The 16711-nt window shown below is 37.4% G+C and overlaps 1 protein-coding gene across 1 annotated transcript in view; it reads right to left on the bottom strand.

Moving 5' to 3' along the window:
* Positions 1-957: 957 nt before the first annotated feature.
* Positions 958-16711, bottom strand: part of CYB5B (cytochrome b5 type B) — a 37604-nt gene continuing 21850 nt past the window's right edge. Inside the window, exons 4-5 of the mRNA XM_040442946.1 lie at positions 8713-8741; positions 958-4685 (exon numbers count right to left, since the gene is read on the bottom strand). Coding sequence (XP_040298880.1) covers positions 4595-4685; positions 8713-8741 — 120 coding nt within the window. The 3' untranslated portion in view covers positions 958-4594. The remainder of the gene's footprint in view (positions 4686-8712; positions 8742-16711) is intronic.

Here is a 16711-nt window from a genome sequence, read left to right as displayed (position 1 = left end):
CAAGATTGTGAGTTCAAGCCTCAGGTTGGGTGCAGAAACCACTTTAAAAAAAAAAAAATCTTAAAAAAAAAATTAAGTTTGTTGAGCACTAGAAAATATGTGATTTAGCTGAGTGTTCCTTTAAATACAGACACCTATTAAGCTAATTAACGTTAGGTTACCAACAATACCTACAATTACCAACAGTTTAGTAGATTGTGTGGGTATTTCTTACCTTAAATTTACATAATTGGAATCACAATCTTCTACTTCAGGTTTTTAGGAACCAACCAGGATTTGTCAATTACCTACCAAATACTCAGCATCATGAAGACTGCAGTCATATGAATTACTAGGATTGGAGATTAAACATTAGATTCAAACACTAATAATAAGAATGGGACTATCCTTTCCTGTTACTAATTCACGTGAGAGTGAAATAACCAAGCCCTAATGAACGATGTCTCATTAGTAGTGTTAGAAGGCTATCAGTATGTTTTAAAGGTAATTATAAAAATTGTTTATTTCCCTTGTTTAATTAACACACTCGCTAGAACTTCAATCTCAATGTTTAATTTTCCCCAACAGTTTAGCTATTTCCAAGAAAAACAATCATTTGAAGACTGGCGTTGCAGATAACAAAATATTATTACCTTGTACTGGCTTCTCTTTACCAGATGGTTTCAGTAAAAACAGAACTTCCAACTGGTCTACCTGGTTGCCACTTCATATCCATTAATACAGCGCAAGTCTTCATTTTTGCCTCTCGTGATTATCAACTGAGCAACTCACTTCAAAGAAAGAGTAGCAGAAAGAATCCTGAAGAACCACAGAACTCCCCATCAAGTTACACTAAACACAATTATTTGCATAGATACAGGTGACTTTTATGCTTCTCAGAATCTTTTCTTCAGAACACCTGAGGATAACAGAGCCAACACTTCTGCTTTAAAAAAAAAATAATAATAATAACTATAGTCAGGGCAAGAAAAGGAAAACAGTATCTTTATTGTGTGTGGTTCTAACAAACATTCACTGTGTGCACATTCCAGCAGAAAGAGACAAAGATCTTTGTTCAAAATATGCTGAAATAAAATAGGTAAACAAACTCCATTACTGAATACACAAAAAGAATGTTAATATTACTCGTTCACAGTTGAGGGTGAAGTAAAAAGAAAGGAAGCTAAATAATCATATTTTACCCAACTAGCACATGTTGGATATAGGTACAGGAAAAGTACAGCTCCTAAAATTCATGAGTAAGATGCTAGATACTGGGTTGGTAACTCGGGTTACCGGAATCTCCCTCTGAAATCACCCCCACAAATTCCAAACCAGGCCCTTTCAGAGAATAACAGCCAAATGTGAAGTAAACTCCCCATTCGTTCTGTGATATTTGGCAACAGAATGAGATGGCTTAAAAAAAAAAACAAAAAAACAAAAAAAACCACCAATCTCTTGTTGAGACAAGACATGTCTGAATCCACTTCTCCCAGGGAAGGAAGTTATGAACGTTAACGTTCTGCATTTCAGTCTCCTAAAATGGAATCTAACCAGATAATCTCTTGAGATGTGAAGCCCGAGACACCGTGCGTAATGATATGCCTGGCCCACAGAGCATTTCTCGTTGCTCCACGCCGGGACTAAATGAGCATAAACTCAACGACGCTCTTATCTCACAACTTGGGCATTTACGACAATTGCCCAAAGAACTTTACAGGCTCAAACTGTAGGTTCCCGTGGATTTTTGCTTCTGCTTTAGGGGTCGCATAAGAACTAAACACTATCAATTTTGTCACCACCACTTTCTTGTCCTTACAAATGTGGAGTCATTTAGAAACCAAAACCGATTCCTGAGGGACAGGGACTAAGAAATTTTGGAGACCTGGCACGGACATGCCTGTTTTGGTGGCACCCGTTTTCCCTCCTCTCCTTTCGTGACCTCCAGACATCTTGTGTCTTCCCTGGGAATAAACAACCCAACACCCCAGAGACCAGCTCTAGGGGGCACCCTCAGCCGACAGGGACCGGCTCCACTTGCTCTCCAAAGGGGTTTGCACCACCTACCAATGTTGAAACTGTTTCGAGAATTTGAGTCCTACCTCTGCAAACAAGGCTTTTCTGGTGGGTTTGGCTAACATATTGTATTATCTGATAGTTTAGAAAAACCTCTGCAAACTCACACACTAGCTTTACCTTTCGCCTGACTGTTGATGTAGGCAGCAGAATAACAGTAAATGGACCCAAAAGTGGTTTTTATAATACAAAGTGACATCACATTAGCAGCAGATCAAAAGAAGCCCTGGGTGTTGGATGGATTTCACGGATGGTAGAGACAAGGTCTGAAAACCTTTTCCTCTGGCTCTGAGTAAAAACAAGTCCAGATATAAACAGGAAAAGACAACCAATATGAAATAGAAAAACATACCTTTTGTGTTGGTGTTCACCCTAAAAATATCCAAAAAAAAAAAAACCCCACCAATTTTACTTAAGGCTGTCACTCTTTAACATTTCTTATAAGCCAGATGTTTTTCATTTAATTTTACAGACTGCCAACATACTCCTAATTGATCCAACTTATCTGCTGGTTTAGTTTCAGCCTAAATGTTCCCCGTCCAGTTCCTCAATACTCCTTTGTTCTTTATTTCTACCCCAATGTGGCCCATGTAATCATGCAGCTTAATTATTACAGCAATTAGATACCAATTCATATTCAAGGCAACCCTTCCGTACGCCTTCAAATGGCAGGAGCATCAACAGTCACACCACTTCTGTTCCATAATAACCAAAGGTTTTTTTCAATAAATTGTCTAAAAGTGGCATCTTATACAAAATTTTCTAAAGATAAAAGTTTGACTATTCCCATATCCCTGATATATAAAAGTCTCTCAAAAATCCCCTGAAATTTCTCCATAATATCATATCCAAGTGTACAAATACAAGGTTAATATTCTTTTGATGAATTCTGAATACACTCAACTGCAAGACTTGGGTTGAACCTTTTCTTAGTTTGCATGGGCAGACACTGCCTTGCACGGCACTTTGCTGTCCATGGCAAGCTGTAAGTGGGGAGGAGACAGCAGTATCCATGGTCCTTCTGGAACCAAGTTGCTCCCTGCTACATAGGACAATGGCTCAGAAGCAAACTGGTAATCCTTAGAAGATTGGGAGAAAAATCACCACAAACAGTTGTTGGCAGAAAACAGCCAGTGTACTGTGTCCTCAGGTGATTCCACGGGGGGAAAAAGTTAGGTCAAATAAGCCAGAGAAAATTCCTGAACCAAGAAGAAACCCTAACAGAATTCTAAATAATGACCTACTATTCAATTAAACATTCATCCAAGGGATAAAACGACTAGTTGTTGTTTTTTTCTTTCTTTTTTCCTCAACAGAAAAACAACAAAACCACAAATTGGAGCCATGAAGATAAAATATAGATGAAATGGGAAACATTCTTTTGTCATGATCTCCCCCTTTCGAATGCCACTGCACTATGGAAGTTATGTTACTGGGGCTAACAAACAAAAGATCAAATACTGGATCTTAGAGCAAGTGGAGTCTCTTTTGTAAAACAGGGAAGGAATAAAAAAATTTGCTAATCAATACATTTAAAAGCAGAAATCCCTAGTGAAGTTCTACAGATACAATTATAAATTTGTATTTTACCAATAAAAGATGGTTGGTTGGGGGGAAAAAGAAAAAAGACGGCTAGAAACTGGTGTCAAACCAAAGCAAAGAATGAAGTGTGGAAAAAAAAAAATGAAGTCTTTGGTGCTTTTCCTAAACTCCTGTCCTAAAGTAGTGTTTTCAGCATTTTTCAAAAGAAAGAGGACTACAAATTTACCCTATCACCCCAATTCATCTCTCCCCTCCCCTCTTTCTCTCCACTCCCAAGAAATGCAACGGAAGCACAGTTCTGCCCAGCACCACTTGGACTTGGGGGGTGGTGAGAGTTACCTGCTAGACTAGCTTAGGAGGGAGGAGAGGATTTCATGGTTCTTCCTAGTTTTAATAAATAAAAAGGAACGAGATCATTTGGCAGTTGTGTTTTATGCTATAGGTGCACAACTTTACTTCATTAATTAAATCCCTTATGATAAATAATAGAATTAAGTATATATACACACACACATATATACATATATATAAGTATATATGTGTTTGTATATATATATATATATATATATATATATATATATACTTCAAAAAAAAATGGAAAAAGAAAAGCTTCAAAACCAGAGTGTTGCCCTGTTAAGAATGTCTAATGTGCAAAGTATTGGAAACCAGGCATTTTTACCAAAGGACAATGTCACAAGGACATCTGGATTGTAATTATAAAACCAAGTCTGGAAATGCAAAGGGGGCTGGTGGAAGCCAGTGGAGAGAAGGGCCACCGGCAGGGACACAGGACAACGAGCAGGTGCTTTGGGAGTAAGGCTCTGGGAAATGAAGGACACTGGCCCCAGGTCTGGGGTGGATGTCTAGCCAACCATCTGGGTTCCAAGGGGGAAGCACACATCCGGCAGGATTCGAGAAGAGGGTATCGCTTGGCCTCCAAACAAGTCTCTAGCTCGCACTCCCAATGGATATGCTTTCCAACTTCCACGCTGTCTCCTCAGGAGGATTTGCTTTCCGACGTGTAGTAACGATACAGGAAACCTAAGACAATAGCGCCTATGATGGGCAAAATCCAGTATGACCAGCAACTAGAAGTGGGGGGAAAGCAACGAAGCCGTGAACACTTGATACCAAATATTTGCTATCTTTCAACATCCACATTTTAATATTTTCATGAGCAAAGAATTTCGATTTACTTTGGGAAGTTTAACTACTTTTTTTTTCTTCCAAGATTTTATGTAAGTTCCAGTTAGTTAACATATAGTATAATACCAGTTTCAGGAGTAGAATTTAGTGATTTATCACTAACATGTAACACCTAGTGCTCATCACAAGTGCCCTCCTTAATCCCCATCACCCATTCAGCCCATCCCCCACCCACCTCCCTCCATCAAGCCATAGTTTGTTCTCTATCATTAGGACTCTCTACGGTTTATGGGGCGCCTGGGTGGCTCAATCGGTTGAGCATCCAACTTCAGCTCAGGTCATGATCTCATGGTTTGTGGGTTCGAGTCCCGTGTCGAGCTCTGTGCTGACAGCTCAGAGCCTGGAGCCTGCTTCAGATTCTGTGTTTCCCTCTCTCTCTGCCCCCGCCCCACTCACACTCTGTCTCTCTCTCCTTCAAGGATAAATATTAAAAAAAAAAAAAATTAAAAAAAAAAAGAGCCTACGGTTTGCTTTTTTTTTATCTTATTTTTCCTTCCTTTCCACTATGTTCATGTTTTGTTTCTCAAATTCCACATATGAGTGAAATCATATATTTGTCTTTCTCTGAAGTTTAACTGCTTTTATCACCCAAGTAGCAAAATAAATAAATAAATAAAAATTTGCATTGGCATGACAATATTAAACAATTAAAAAAAATTTTTTTAACATTTATTTTTAAGAGACGGAGAGCAGGGGAGGAGTAGAGAGAGAGAAGGAGATAAATCTGAAGCAGGCTCCAGGCTCTGAGCTGTCAGCACAGAGCCCGACACTGGGCTCGAACCCGAGAACCGCGAGATCACGACCTGAGCTGAAGTCAGATGCTTCACTGACTGAGCCACTCACGTGCCCCAATATTAAACAATTTTTAAAAGGTAAAAACCAGAATGTGTAGTATGATACTAAAAATATATGCCTGTATACACACCTCTATATGTGTTTTTATAAAGACACATAGCACTTATTTCTGGGTTATGAGATTAGGGATGGCTTAAATTTTTCTTGTTTGGGGGTGCCTAAGTAGCTCAGTCGGTTAAGCGTCTGACTCTTGATTTCAGCTCAGGTCTCACAGTTCGTGAGTTCGAGCTCCACAGTGCAAAGCCTGCATGGGATTCTCCTTCTCTCCCTCTCTCTCTGCCTCTCCCCTGCTCATGCTCTCTCTCTTTCTCTCAAAATAAATAAAAAAATCTTCAAAAAAATACCTTATTTGTATTTTGTTTTTCACATATTCTACAATTAACATTTTTCAACAGGAAAAAAGCTACCATTTTATACATATAACTATAAATTTAGAAGCAGTACCATCTAATACAACTATTGGCAAAGTGATATCTATCTCATCTGTATTTTCTACATTTAATCCTCATGACAGCCTGAAGAAATAGATACTATTAGACCCGCTGTATACGTAGGAAATACAAGCTTGGCACCCAAAATCACGAAGCGAAGTTAGTGATGGATTCCTGATTCCAATCAATGCACTTAATCTCTAGTTAAGTCTGGACACTAATAAGGATACACACCCACACGGGACTAAAAACTTTAAAAGACAGTCGGCTTGAGAAGGCCTGTAAGAGACTTTCCTTAGGAATTTCAGGACAGTCATCACTCTCCTTAAAATAATTCTTCTCTAGTACAGCTTACTAGCACTCTTACTTTTAAGGTGTAGTTCTTCCACGATCCAAATGACCTGCATGCCCCTCTTACTAAGACATATGCGGCCTTGGTATTAAAAGGTTTTTAAGCCAATAAAACCAGCTGAGGTTCAATAATAAAACTGCTTCTCCTTGCCTAAACATGCCTAGTGCTTTGTACATTTCAGAATGGCACAAAGCTGCTCCAGAGAAGTTTAGAATGTCGGCCGAGTAGCTTTGTGTAAAAAAAGGAAAGCAAGCGAGTTGGCATGTACAACAGCAATATGGCACATGGGGACTCTGCAGTCATGTCCCCACAAAGGTAATCAGTTCAGGTATCTTGGAGAACCACCACAGGACACAAAAAAGTTTTAAAGTAGGCTCCTTGAGAAAACACCGAAGAGACATTCTTCAGTACAAAAGACTGAAAATGGTTGACCGCCAATCCCCATATAATGTTTTGTAATACTTAACTGTCACTGGGCATAGAAGCAGAGCAAATGGATTTATGCTGAACCCAAAGAGTTCAACAGTAACGTCTTAGCCATTAGACAGAACTCTCTTTTGGAGAGTCGCTCAGGTTGCTGCATGTAGTTGTGACTCATTTGTTTTTATTACTTTGTAGTATTCCACTTTATGAATATACCAGAATGGATTCATTCATTTTATTAAGGAATGGTTATTTGGGTTGCTTCCAGTATATTACTATCTTGAATAATGCCCTTACGAACATTCTACTATGTGTTTCCTGGTATACTTGCGCACACATTTCTCTCGAGTATATCCCTAGATATGGAATTGCTGGGTCAAAAGTTATTCATACCGTCCAATTTACTAGATAATGCCAAATTCTTTTCCAAAGTGACTGTACCCACTTACACTCCCCTAAGAGGGTCTAAGAACCTTGGTGATCCACTTCCTCAACAGCTCCTCTTATTTTCAGAATTCTCAATTTTTGCCAATCTGGTAGCTGTGAAATACATACCTTAAGATTTTAATTTGTATCTCTCTGATAACAAATGAAATTAAACCTTTTTTTGTGTGTGTCTACATTTGTTTCTTCTCTAAGGTGCCTGTTTAAGCCTTTTTCTCATATTCTACTACATTATTTTTTAATTGATTTGTAGGAATTCCTTTTGTATTCTGCATAATAATTCTTAACGAGTGTTATGTGTAGCCCAAATCGATTGCAAGTTTATGGCTTGTGTTTTCAAATTCTCTACAGAGTAGCTGGCTGAGCATAAGACCTTAATATTAAAGAAGCTGAATTTACTAATAGTTTCCTTTAAGTTTAAATTTCTTACATTCTTTGTCCATCACCCCAAATAAAAAAGAGGCAATACTTTTATAGGGGGAAAACAACCACATCTCTCTCTCTCTGAAGTGTTTTAAGTAGAAGCTCAGAAAGATGAAACAGATCTATATAATCTCTATAAAGATTTTTTTACAAGCCAAGGATTCCAGTCATTTCAAGGGCATTTAAGGGATGACAAAAATATACCTTTCAGAGTTCATACTATTATATTACTAAAATGACCGCAAGGGATATTCGTAAGTAATCCTTTGAAAGAAACCAAATTCCTGAATATGCATGCAATACATAATTTTTTTCTTCTATAAAATGCAATAATAGCACCCACCTTACAGAGCAGTTGTGGGGATTAAATGTGATTAAGTTTCAAGTAGAAGTTGCATAGCTGGGCTGAGCAGCACGGACCGTTGGCTTGACTTACCAGCAGTTACTTGTCCTTGCATATTGGCCTCTCGCTGAATGTGATCCCAATTTATGTCACAACATGATTTAAAAATTACTCAAGGCACAAACTTTTGAGATTACTCTAAATGACTGAAACTGTAAAAGTTAATTTTGCTAATGGTAAGGAACTACTGAATGTGCAGTAATTTTGGCCAAAAAATAGTTGTTAACTGTCCTCTTTTTCTTAATTGAAATATAGTTAACATGTACCTGAAATATAGTAACACGATGTTACATTAGTTTCAGATGCACAACACAGTGACTCAACAAGTTTATACTTCCACTGTGCTCCCCACAGCGGAGCTGCCGTCTGTTTCTGTACAACGTACAAGGTTTCACAATACTTGTGTACTGTATTCTTCAATACTGTATTCAATACTTGAATACCGGACTGTATTCGCTGTGCTGTATGTACCTGAGTCAAACCGTACTCTTAAGTTATGTTATACATGTATATTTATGGAAGAACCTCTGGCCAGATATTAAGTTGAACATAAGGAAGTCCAGGGAACGTATACTAACCTTTTGCACGTGGCATCTTTCGAAGGGTCCTGAAGAAGACGCATATTAAAAAATTTCAAAAAAGAAAGATTAATAAAGTATGTAAATCCTGAATATCTACATACAGAACTTCATCTTTCATGCAATTTGACATTTACAAATCTAATGTGATGGGAGCCCCAAGAATTCTATTTCTGGTAACATACTGGTACTTCCTAGTGAAGAACAACTAATGAAAGCATAGAGAAATGGCCTAAACTTTTTTAGATGTAAAAAAAGAAAAAAAGGGAAAAAAAGCTACTGATATAAACTATACTGAAAGGGACTAATTGCAGTCACAATGATATGCCTCATTCAGCTGGGCTTGCCACTGGCAGTAGTTAAGATCACATTTTCTGAACACATATTTAAAAAAAAATACAAACTCTTGTGACAAACAGGTCAACTGTGAAATGCTCTAAAGCATGCCGAGGACTGCTTTGTGGCTTACAGAAGTGAACTGGTTTACTCTATGAAATCATAATAATTATGACTATAGACCTTAGGGCTTATTCAACATTGAAATGGGAAGAACAGAATTAGGGGGGAGGGGGAATACCAAAATAACCTTAAAAACAAAATTTTGGCAATAAAAAGTAAGGAAGTACTGACTGATACATGCTTCAACATGGATGAACCTAGAAAACATCATGCTAAGTGAAAGAAACTGGATACAAAATACAACATATTGGGGCACCTGGGTGGCTCAGTTGGTTAAGCATCTAACTCTTGATCTCAGCTCAGGTCTTGACCTCAGGATTGTAGTTCAAGCCCCTCACTGGGCTCCACACTCAGCATGGAGCCTACTTAGAAAAGAAAATGAATGGGGTGCCCGGGTGGCTCAGTCAGTTAAGTGGTTTGTGGGTTCGAGCCCCGTGTCATGCTCTGCACTGACAGCTCAGAGCCTGGAGCTTGCTTCAGATTCTGTGTCTCCCTCTGCCTCTGCCCCTCTCCCACTCACACTCTGTCTCTCAAAAATAAATAAACATAAAAAAAAAATAAATAAGTAAAACAAAAACCACACAACGTATTATATAAATATTACGTAAGAGTATCAATATGAAAGGTTCGGCATAAGCAAATCTAGTGGCGGAAAGTAGGTCTGTGGTTTCCTAGGGTGGGGGAAGAGGAGTTAAAGGGAAATGAAAATGACTGATAATGGGTATGGGGTTTCTTTCTGGAGGGATGAACATGTTCCAAAATTATTGTAATTACGGTTGCATAACTCTGTGAATATACTAGAAACCCAACTTGTTCATCTTAAATAGGTGAATTGGATGGCACATTAATTATATCTCATAAATGTGTTATTAAGTTCAATTTAAGTGGGGTGCCTGGGTGGCTCATTTGGTTAAGCATCCAACTTCGGCTCAGGTCATGATCTCACCGTTCATGAGTTTGAGCGCCGCATTGGGCTCTGTGCTGTCAGCCTGGATTTTGGATTCTGTGTCTCCCTCTCTCTCGGCCCCTCCCCTGCTCACACTCTGTCTCTGCCTCTCTCTCTCTCTCAAAAAATAAAATAAACATTAAAAACAAAAAGTTCAATTTAAGTAAATATCAAATGAAGTTATTGATTCCATTAATTAGCTGTATATACAAAAGAACTGCTAACTCACTGCCAGAGGACAAGCCCATTTGCATAGGTTACTGCTGCCCAAAACATCCTCTTTGCCAATATGTAGAAGTATGCTAAGATATGAATACAGAATATTAACCGTGTTTAACCACAATTTTCAGTAATCTCCAACAATTTCGAAAAACCCTACATACTGGCCTAGATACTTCAGAGCAGATCGTGAAATGAGTTTTAACTTCATGTATCCAAAACACTGCCATGCAAATGAATACATACCCCAAACCCAAAAGAAATTAGCCTATAGGCAAGTAAAACTTCTAATAAAAAGTGTCAGATAAATCAAGTTAATATACTACTACACTTCTTTGAGACCTCGATGATTACTGTTATCTGGGACATTTCTACTAGAATATCATAAAATCAGGTTAAGTAAAATGTGTTACAAGCCAATCTTTGAGAAAATACAACCAATGTCTTATAGATTTGGAAGGTAGTGGTTTCAGTAGTAATGGTAGAGTGTGTATTAATTTATAATATTGCCTTTTAAAAGATTCCACTACAGTAGCCATGAAATAATTCCCATCAGGAAATAATTCCATCAGGAAAATGTCCATGGTCTTTTATGCTTTATCCACATATATACCAATGATTTGCAGAACAAAAAATGTATGGTTAGTATAAAAAAACTTTGAGACCATTTCAAAAGCTTATAGGAGAGCATTATGGAGAAATGTACGTGTCATGTTTAATCTGTAATCATAGTAAAAGCCATATGGGTCACATAAATGGATTCTCTAGATTTCAAACCTTTAGGATCTTTTAAAACTAAAAGCCTGGAATGTGTGGTAAGTGGAGTGAGTCTCAAACAGTGCGGGAACCAACTGAGAAAACAAAGAGGCAAAGACCAGACAGAAGGAAGACCATAATATGCTCCTAGTGTAACAGTTTCTAATAAGCAATAAAAAAACTTTAAATATATATATGTATATACATATATATACATATACATATATATATTTATATATTTTTTTTTTTTTTTTTTTTAAACTAAGTACCTCAACTCCTGTTTTAAGATCATTCCACCCCTGGTGGCAAAAAGACCAACTTCTCTACCACTGGAGGAAAGCAAAGAGAAAGAAATGTACCTTCTCTTTGGGATTCTGACAGCCAAGTAAATGTCAAACTACAGTGACTCCGCTTTTAATCAACTACAATGAAAGAACTGTTTAAGGCACTGCTCTTAGAAGCCAAGTACCTCAGCCAAGTTCGGAAAGAAGCCAAATAAGTTATTTTTAATTTAACAAAATTAAAAAGAAAAGGTTCTGTTAACACAAAACCTTCCTTCACCCCCACGCCACCATTCTCTCCATGCTGTTTCCCAATTCCCATTTCTACTCCAAAGCTCGGTGCTAAACCTAATGGACGCTTAAATGAGATTCCCATAGTTTATGATGGACTTTAACTTCTCCCTTTGTGTATTCAGACATATCTGGCTGGTTACGTTCTTGCCCACATTTTAATTTACATGCAAGATTCTTAGTCAGGAGAACGGGGACTGCTCAGTCTTTGGCATGGAAAGCTACAATTGCAATACTCTGATTTTAGTTGTAACAGAGCAGATCGAATCCAGAGTTCTTCTACCAAAAGCCTTACCAAGTAATTAATATGCATGTTTCTGGAATACACTTCCAAACCACTAAATTATTTTCAGTCTACTCTGATTTTAGTTTAAAATTAACAGAAAAGAACTATTTAAATAAACTGGTTCCTAAACGTCAAGGTTCATTAAGGCTTTAATTCCACAAACTAACTAACTAACTAACTAACTAACTAACTAAACAAGGACTCTGTAGGATAAAAGGGAATATTTCATGATATCTGAGTAGCCTTTTAATAAAGCTACTCATAACTGAAACTGTCTACTGCCTTCAAGTTCAATGCTAAATCAGTTTCCTCACTTACAAAATGAAAGGCTCGGACCAGATCAATTTTAATTCTAAAGCCATATTTAATTGACTTAACACAATTTTCTAACCCAAGGGTATTTTAGCAAAATCTACAATAGCAGAAGAAAAAAAAAATTTACACTAGCAGCCTTCTAAAGGTTAGAGAGAAGGAAACACTATTCTCCCATGTCTGGAAAGACTGACAGAGCATGGCCTACATGTAGACTTTTCTTATCTTACACCAGGTATATAAAGATATATTTTTCTAGATACTCTTCCAAGAGACACTGTGCCCTAAGTATGGACTTTTTTTGATATGGTTAAGAGAATGACAAAGAAATGTCATAATTGGCAAACATATGGGAAAGGATTTATTTGGGGGTCAGTGGGCGTGGTTTCACTATGAAAACTGTTTATGAAACATGAGACAATACATGCTTAAGGAATAGTGTACTCTGTCACCAGGACATAAATATTGGAAACAATACACCAGAATTAGGATTATGATGCATTAAAATACATACATACATACATATGTATGTATGTATGTATGTATGTATGTATGTATGTATGTATAGATAGGGCATTTATAAAATGTACCTTCAACCTCAATAGTTCATATTTAGATTTTAAATGGAAGGGAAATCTATTGCAAGGTATATAAGGAGCTTATGTTTTAATTCTTAAATTGGATGCTTGCTATTCCAAGAGGATTCCAAGTTTTAAAATTGGAAAGAGTGGATTTTAAACCACATGACACCTTCGGTAAAGCTAATGAGTATCTGGGTGGTTGAATACAGCTTTTTATTTAGAACACTTTGGTAGCTATGTAGCCAGCAACTTATGAAAAACAATTTTGGAACTTTTGGCCGCAATATGAATTTTACTATTAGTTTCTTAAAACCCAAAAAGTTTGTTGAAATACATGATTTTAACATTTTATAGTCCCTCCTATGGCCACGTGTGGATCTTGAGGACAGCCTTCTCAAAAGCTCCAATGTATTAACAATTACGGTCTTATAAAGTATGTACCATCCCTAGAGGCAGTCCAGTCAAGTAAAAAATATTTCCCCGCATATGGGGGCAAAATTCAAAAATGAAAAACACCCTTCAGACAAATTTCTGTAGAACCGTCTCAAGAGCCCACTGTGATAACACATATAGGACATTCATAGAGTAATTTCTACTGGGACCAAAGAAGTGAAAAACTTGTTATACTAGAGGGCTGATTTGAAAACGATGTTACCTTGTCCTCCTAACACCTTCTCTTGCAAAACTACACATTATTTCTAAATAAAGTGTCATGAGGAGAAGGCATTAATCCTTGAGATGCCTCAGCAATGGGAATTTTGCCTTTCAAGAGGGCTTTTGCCATTACATTCTATGCTTTATTTCAAAATATTACGTTACAAAAAACAAATGCTAGATGAAATCAGAACAATGAAACAACCCTACAAAATTATTTGGTAAAGAGTAATCTAAAGGGCATCGGCATAACCATTCCAAACTTTAACAAATTAGGTTGTAGATATGACAGGAATATTAAACAATTCTTACAAGGAAATTTTTGGTACTATGCAACCAAGTAACTACATTACATAATTACAAACAATGTATTCTTTTTAGATTCTCTTCCATAAAAGAGAAAGTAAACTGAATGCTATATGCATGTAAGAGAAAAATGTTGTATAACAAAAGTCAGTAGCATCAGGAGTAAAAAAATAGATTTGCCTTTAAATGCAACTTATAGATTGCTTCTAACATAAAAGTTAAACTTCCTAAGTTAAAAAATGAAGTTTAAATAACATGTTAAGCCTTTATAGAGATGATATTATTTGTTTAAAAAAATACATCAAATCCTATTACGGCAAATGCCATCTTACTGAAATTTTTGTCCATGGAATATCGATAAAGAAAAATCAACCACAATAAAATTTTTAAGTAAAAAGAAGGTACAGAGCAAGATTTTTTTTTAAAGGAAGGAATGATTGGTCTGCCTATCAACTGATCAATCAATGGACGGATCCGTCCGTCCATCTGTTTATATTTATGAATGCACAGAGTCTCTTTGGAAGAGTAAACAAGAAAATGGTAGCTGACTACCTCTGGGGAAGGGAGCTCGGAGACTGAGAGCTGGAGATGGAAGGGAGTCATTTTATATACATACATACATAATGTATACATAAAAAGTATACCTTTTTGCACTATTTCAATTTTTCACTATGTACCATCATGTACTACCCATTCAACAATTTAAATGGAAAATGGTCCAGGTATTGAATCTATTCACTTCAATGATATCTGAAGCAGCTGAACTGTTGCCCAGATAACATCTATGGAATAAATCAATGAAATGGTACCGACTTCTTTCGTCAGGTTCGTGTTCGTGTGTACTGCATCTCCTGAACTGGTGGCACATCAAACAGCTACCCCACCAGTGAACGCATAATCCAAAGGGAGACATGACTGACCACAGATGTGCCTAGGTTTCTTGAAGCGCAGGAGACGGGCAGGCCAAATGGCACAGAAAACTCAACGCACTTCTAAGGTGCGTTTCTATAACCCAAAGCATACCAGAAAAACGTTAACGCAAGTAGAAATAGAAGACTGACGGCTTGCAGCATGGGGACTAATCCAGGGAGGAAGAGATTCAAAGAGACAGAAAGGTTTTTAAGTCTGGTTTGTTATCTGAAGACTGAAACAGGTGAGAAAAATATCTGTCCCCAGATTTGTAGTTTCTAAGCTTTTACATTTTAGTATTGTACTATTTCAGGGCCATGGACCTCGGGCATTATCAACCTAACAAGAAAACAATGGTGAGCATCAATTATTTACCTATGTTAAAGCAAAAACAGTATGAAAGGCAGTTTGCAAAAAACTGAGGAAAGGTTCCAGATTTAGATTGTGTAATAGTACATTCTGGGTGGCTTTTTTTTTTTTTTTTTTTTTAGTTTTGCTGAGGGGGAGGCTGGAGGTGATAGTTTCAGGGAGGGAAGAGATGGGAAACTTTGGGGGGAGAAGAGAAGTGGAAAAATGAAGGAAAGGAAAAGAAAGAGAAAGGAAATGAAACCTTTGTCTCCTAAGGCAGAAGACATCTTTTAATTAGGCTTAAAAAAAAAAAAAAAATCACTTCTTTGTAGAGGTTCAGAAACCCTTAACCAAAAGAAAGTATTAATGAAATGAATTTTACATCCTTCTCTTCATGGGGAGTACAGAAAAACTAAGAAAAGAGACATCTACATCTTAGACACAGAAGTGCCTATTTAATTTGTAAGAAATAAATCTGAGGGACCAGGAATGTCTTCCTGGAACTGAAATCAGGTTGGACTATATAGCTCTATAAAAACCTATGTGTGGTCTTGAAATTTTCCCCAAAGGTTTTCCTTGCCCGATCTGCCTGAACTACAGCAGTGTGACAGAAAACACTCAATAACCTACTCTCTACTTAATGGAGACTGTCCTTTGGGTACAAGAGACAACGAAAAACAGAGCTTTGAAAATACTGCCTTTAGTCACTCACTGTTTATACGAGCCAGGGGCCAAACTACATTTGGAAACTTCTAAATTATTATAGAATTCAGTGAGCTAAAAGGATTTCTTTTTCTGTATTTCTTACAAAAAAGTCCAAGGCTCAACAGTTTTAATTTAGCTGAGACATCTCTAATTAATTCTTTGGCCTACAAAAGGCAGACAGTGCTTTCTAGAGAAGAGAATTCAAGTTCCCAAACTTTTCAAATGAAAAGATGGGCATATCTTTCAGCAAGAAGTCTGGTGCTTGGCTACCTGGGTTACTTTAAGTGCAAATTCCCAAGTCCCACCTCCAGAGATTATGAATCAGTAGTAGCGGGAGCCCAGAAAATAGACATTTCAGACACATGCCCAGGGATTCGAACACAGATGGCCCACCGGACAGAATTTGAAAAACACCGCTCTCCATTGCTAAGAATGATCCCTAATCACATACTGAACTAGCAAGGAAGAAAAACAGCAACAAGAAGCAATTTGTAGAATTTCAGACATTATAATTCCACAATTTTTCTATTGCTTTAATAAAGGGTGCTCTCATGACTGTTGTGTAAAAGTGGGTGATGGCTCCCAGATACATGGTGCATCTCTTATACAAATGGGAATATCCCCTGAAATAAATGTTTACTGTAACTGAGACCAATGTTTTCCAGACGTGTTCAAGATACTCAGCAAGGCTATGCATAGCTCCATCTTCACCTTCATTATGAGGGGAAGACAAACCAACCCCCAGTGCTCACGTAGCATTTAAAAAACCGCTTTCGTCTCCCTTCATAAACAATTCACCAGTTCAGAGTAGCAGAGTATAGCAAGACGGAAGAGTTAATTTCCACAGACACTTTGGATGGCAGAGCAACAGATGGCAGACACTGTCAAGCAGTCTCTCGAGTTGAAAGAATTCCTGTGTCTAGGCCAACTTCAAGTGCCGTACCAA

The sequence above is a fragment of the Herpailurus yagouaroundi genome, unplaced genomic scaffold, assembly GCF_014898765.1.
Source record: "Herpailurus yagouaroundi ecotype Mexico unplaced genomic scaffold, PumYag 190, whole genome shotgun sequence".
NCBI lineage: Eukaryota > Metazoa > Chordata > Mammalia > Carnivora > Felidae > Herpailurus > Herpailurus yagouaroundi.
This window is presented reverse-complemented; position numbering and strand designations above follow the sequence as displayed.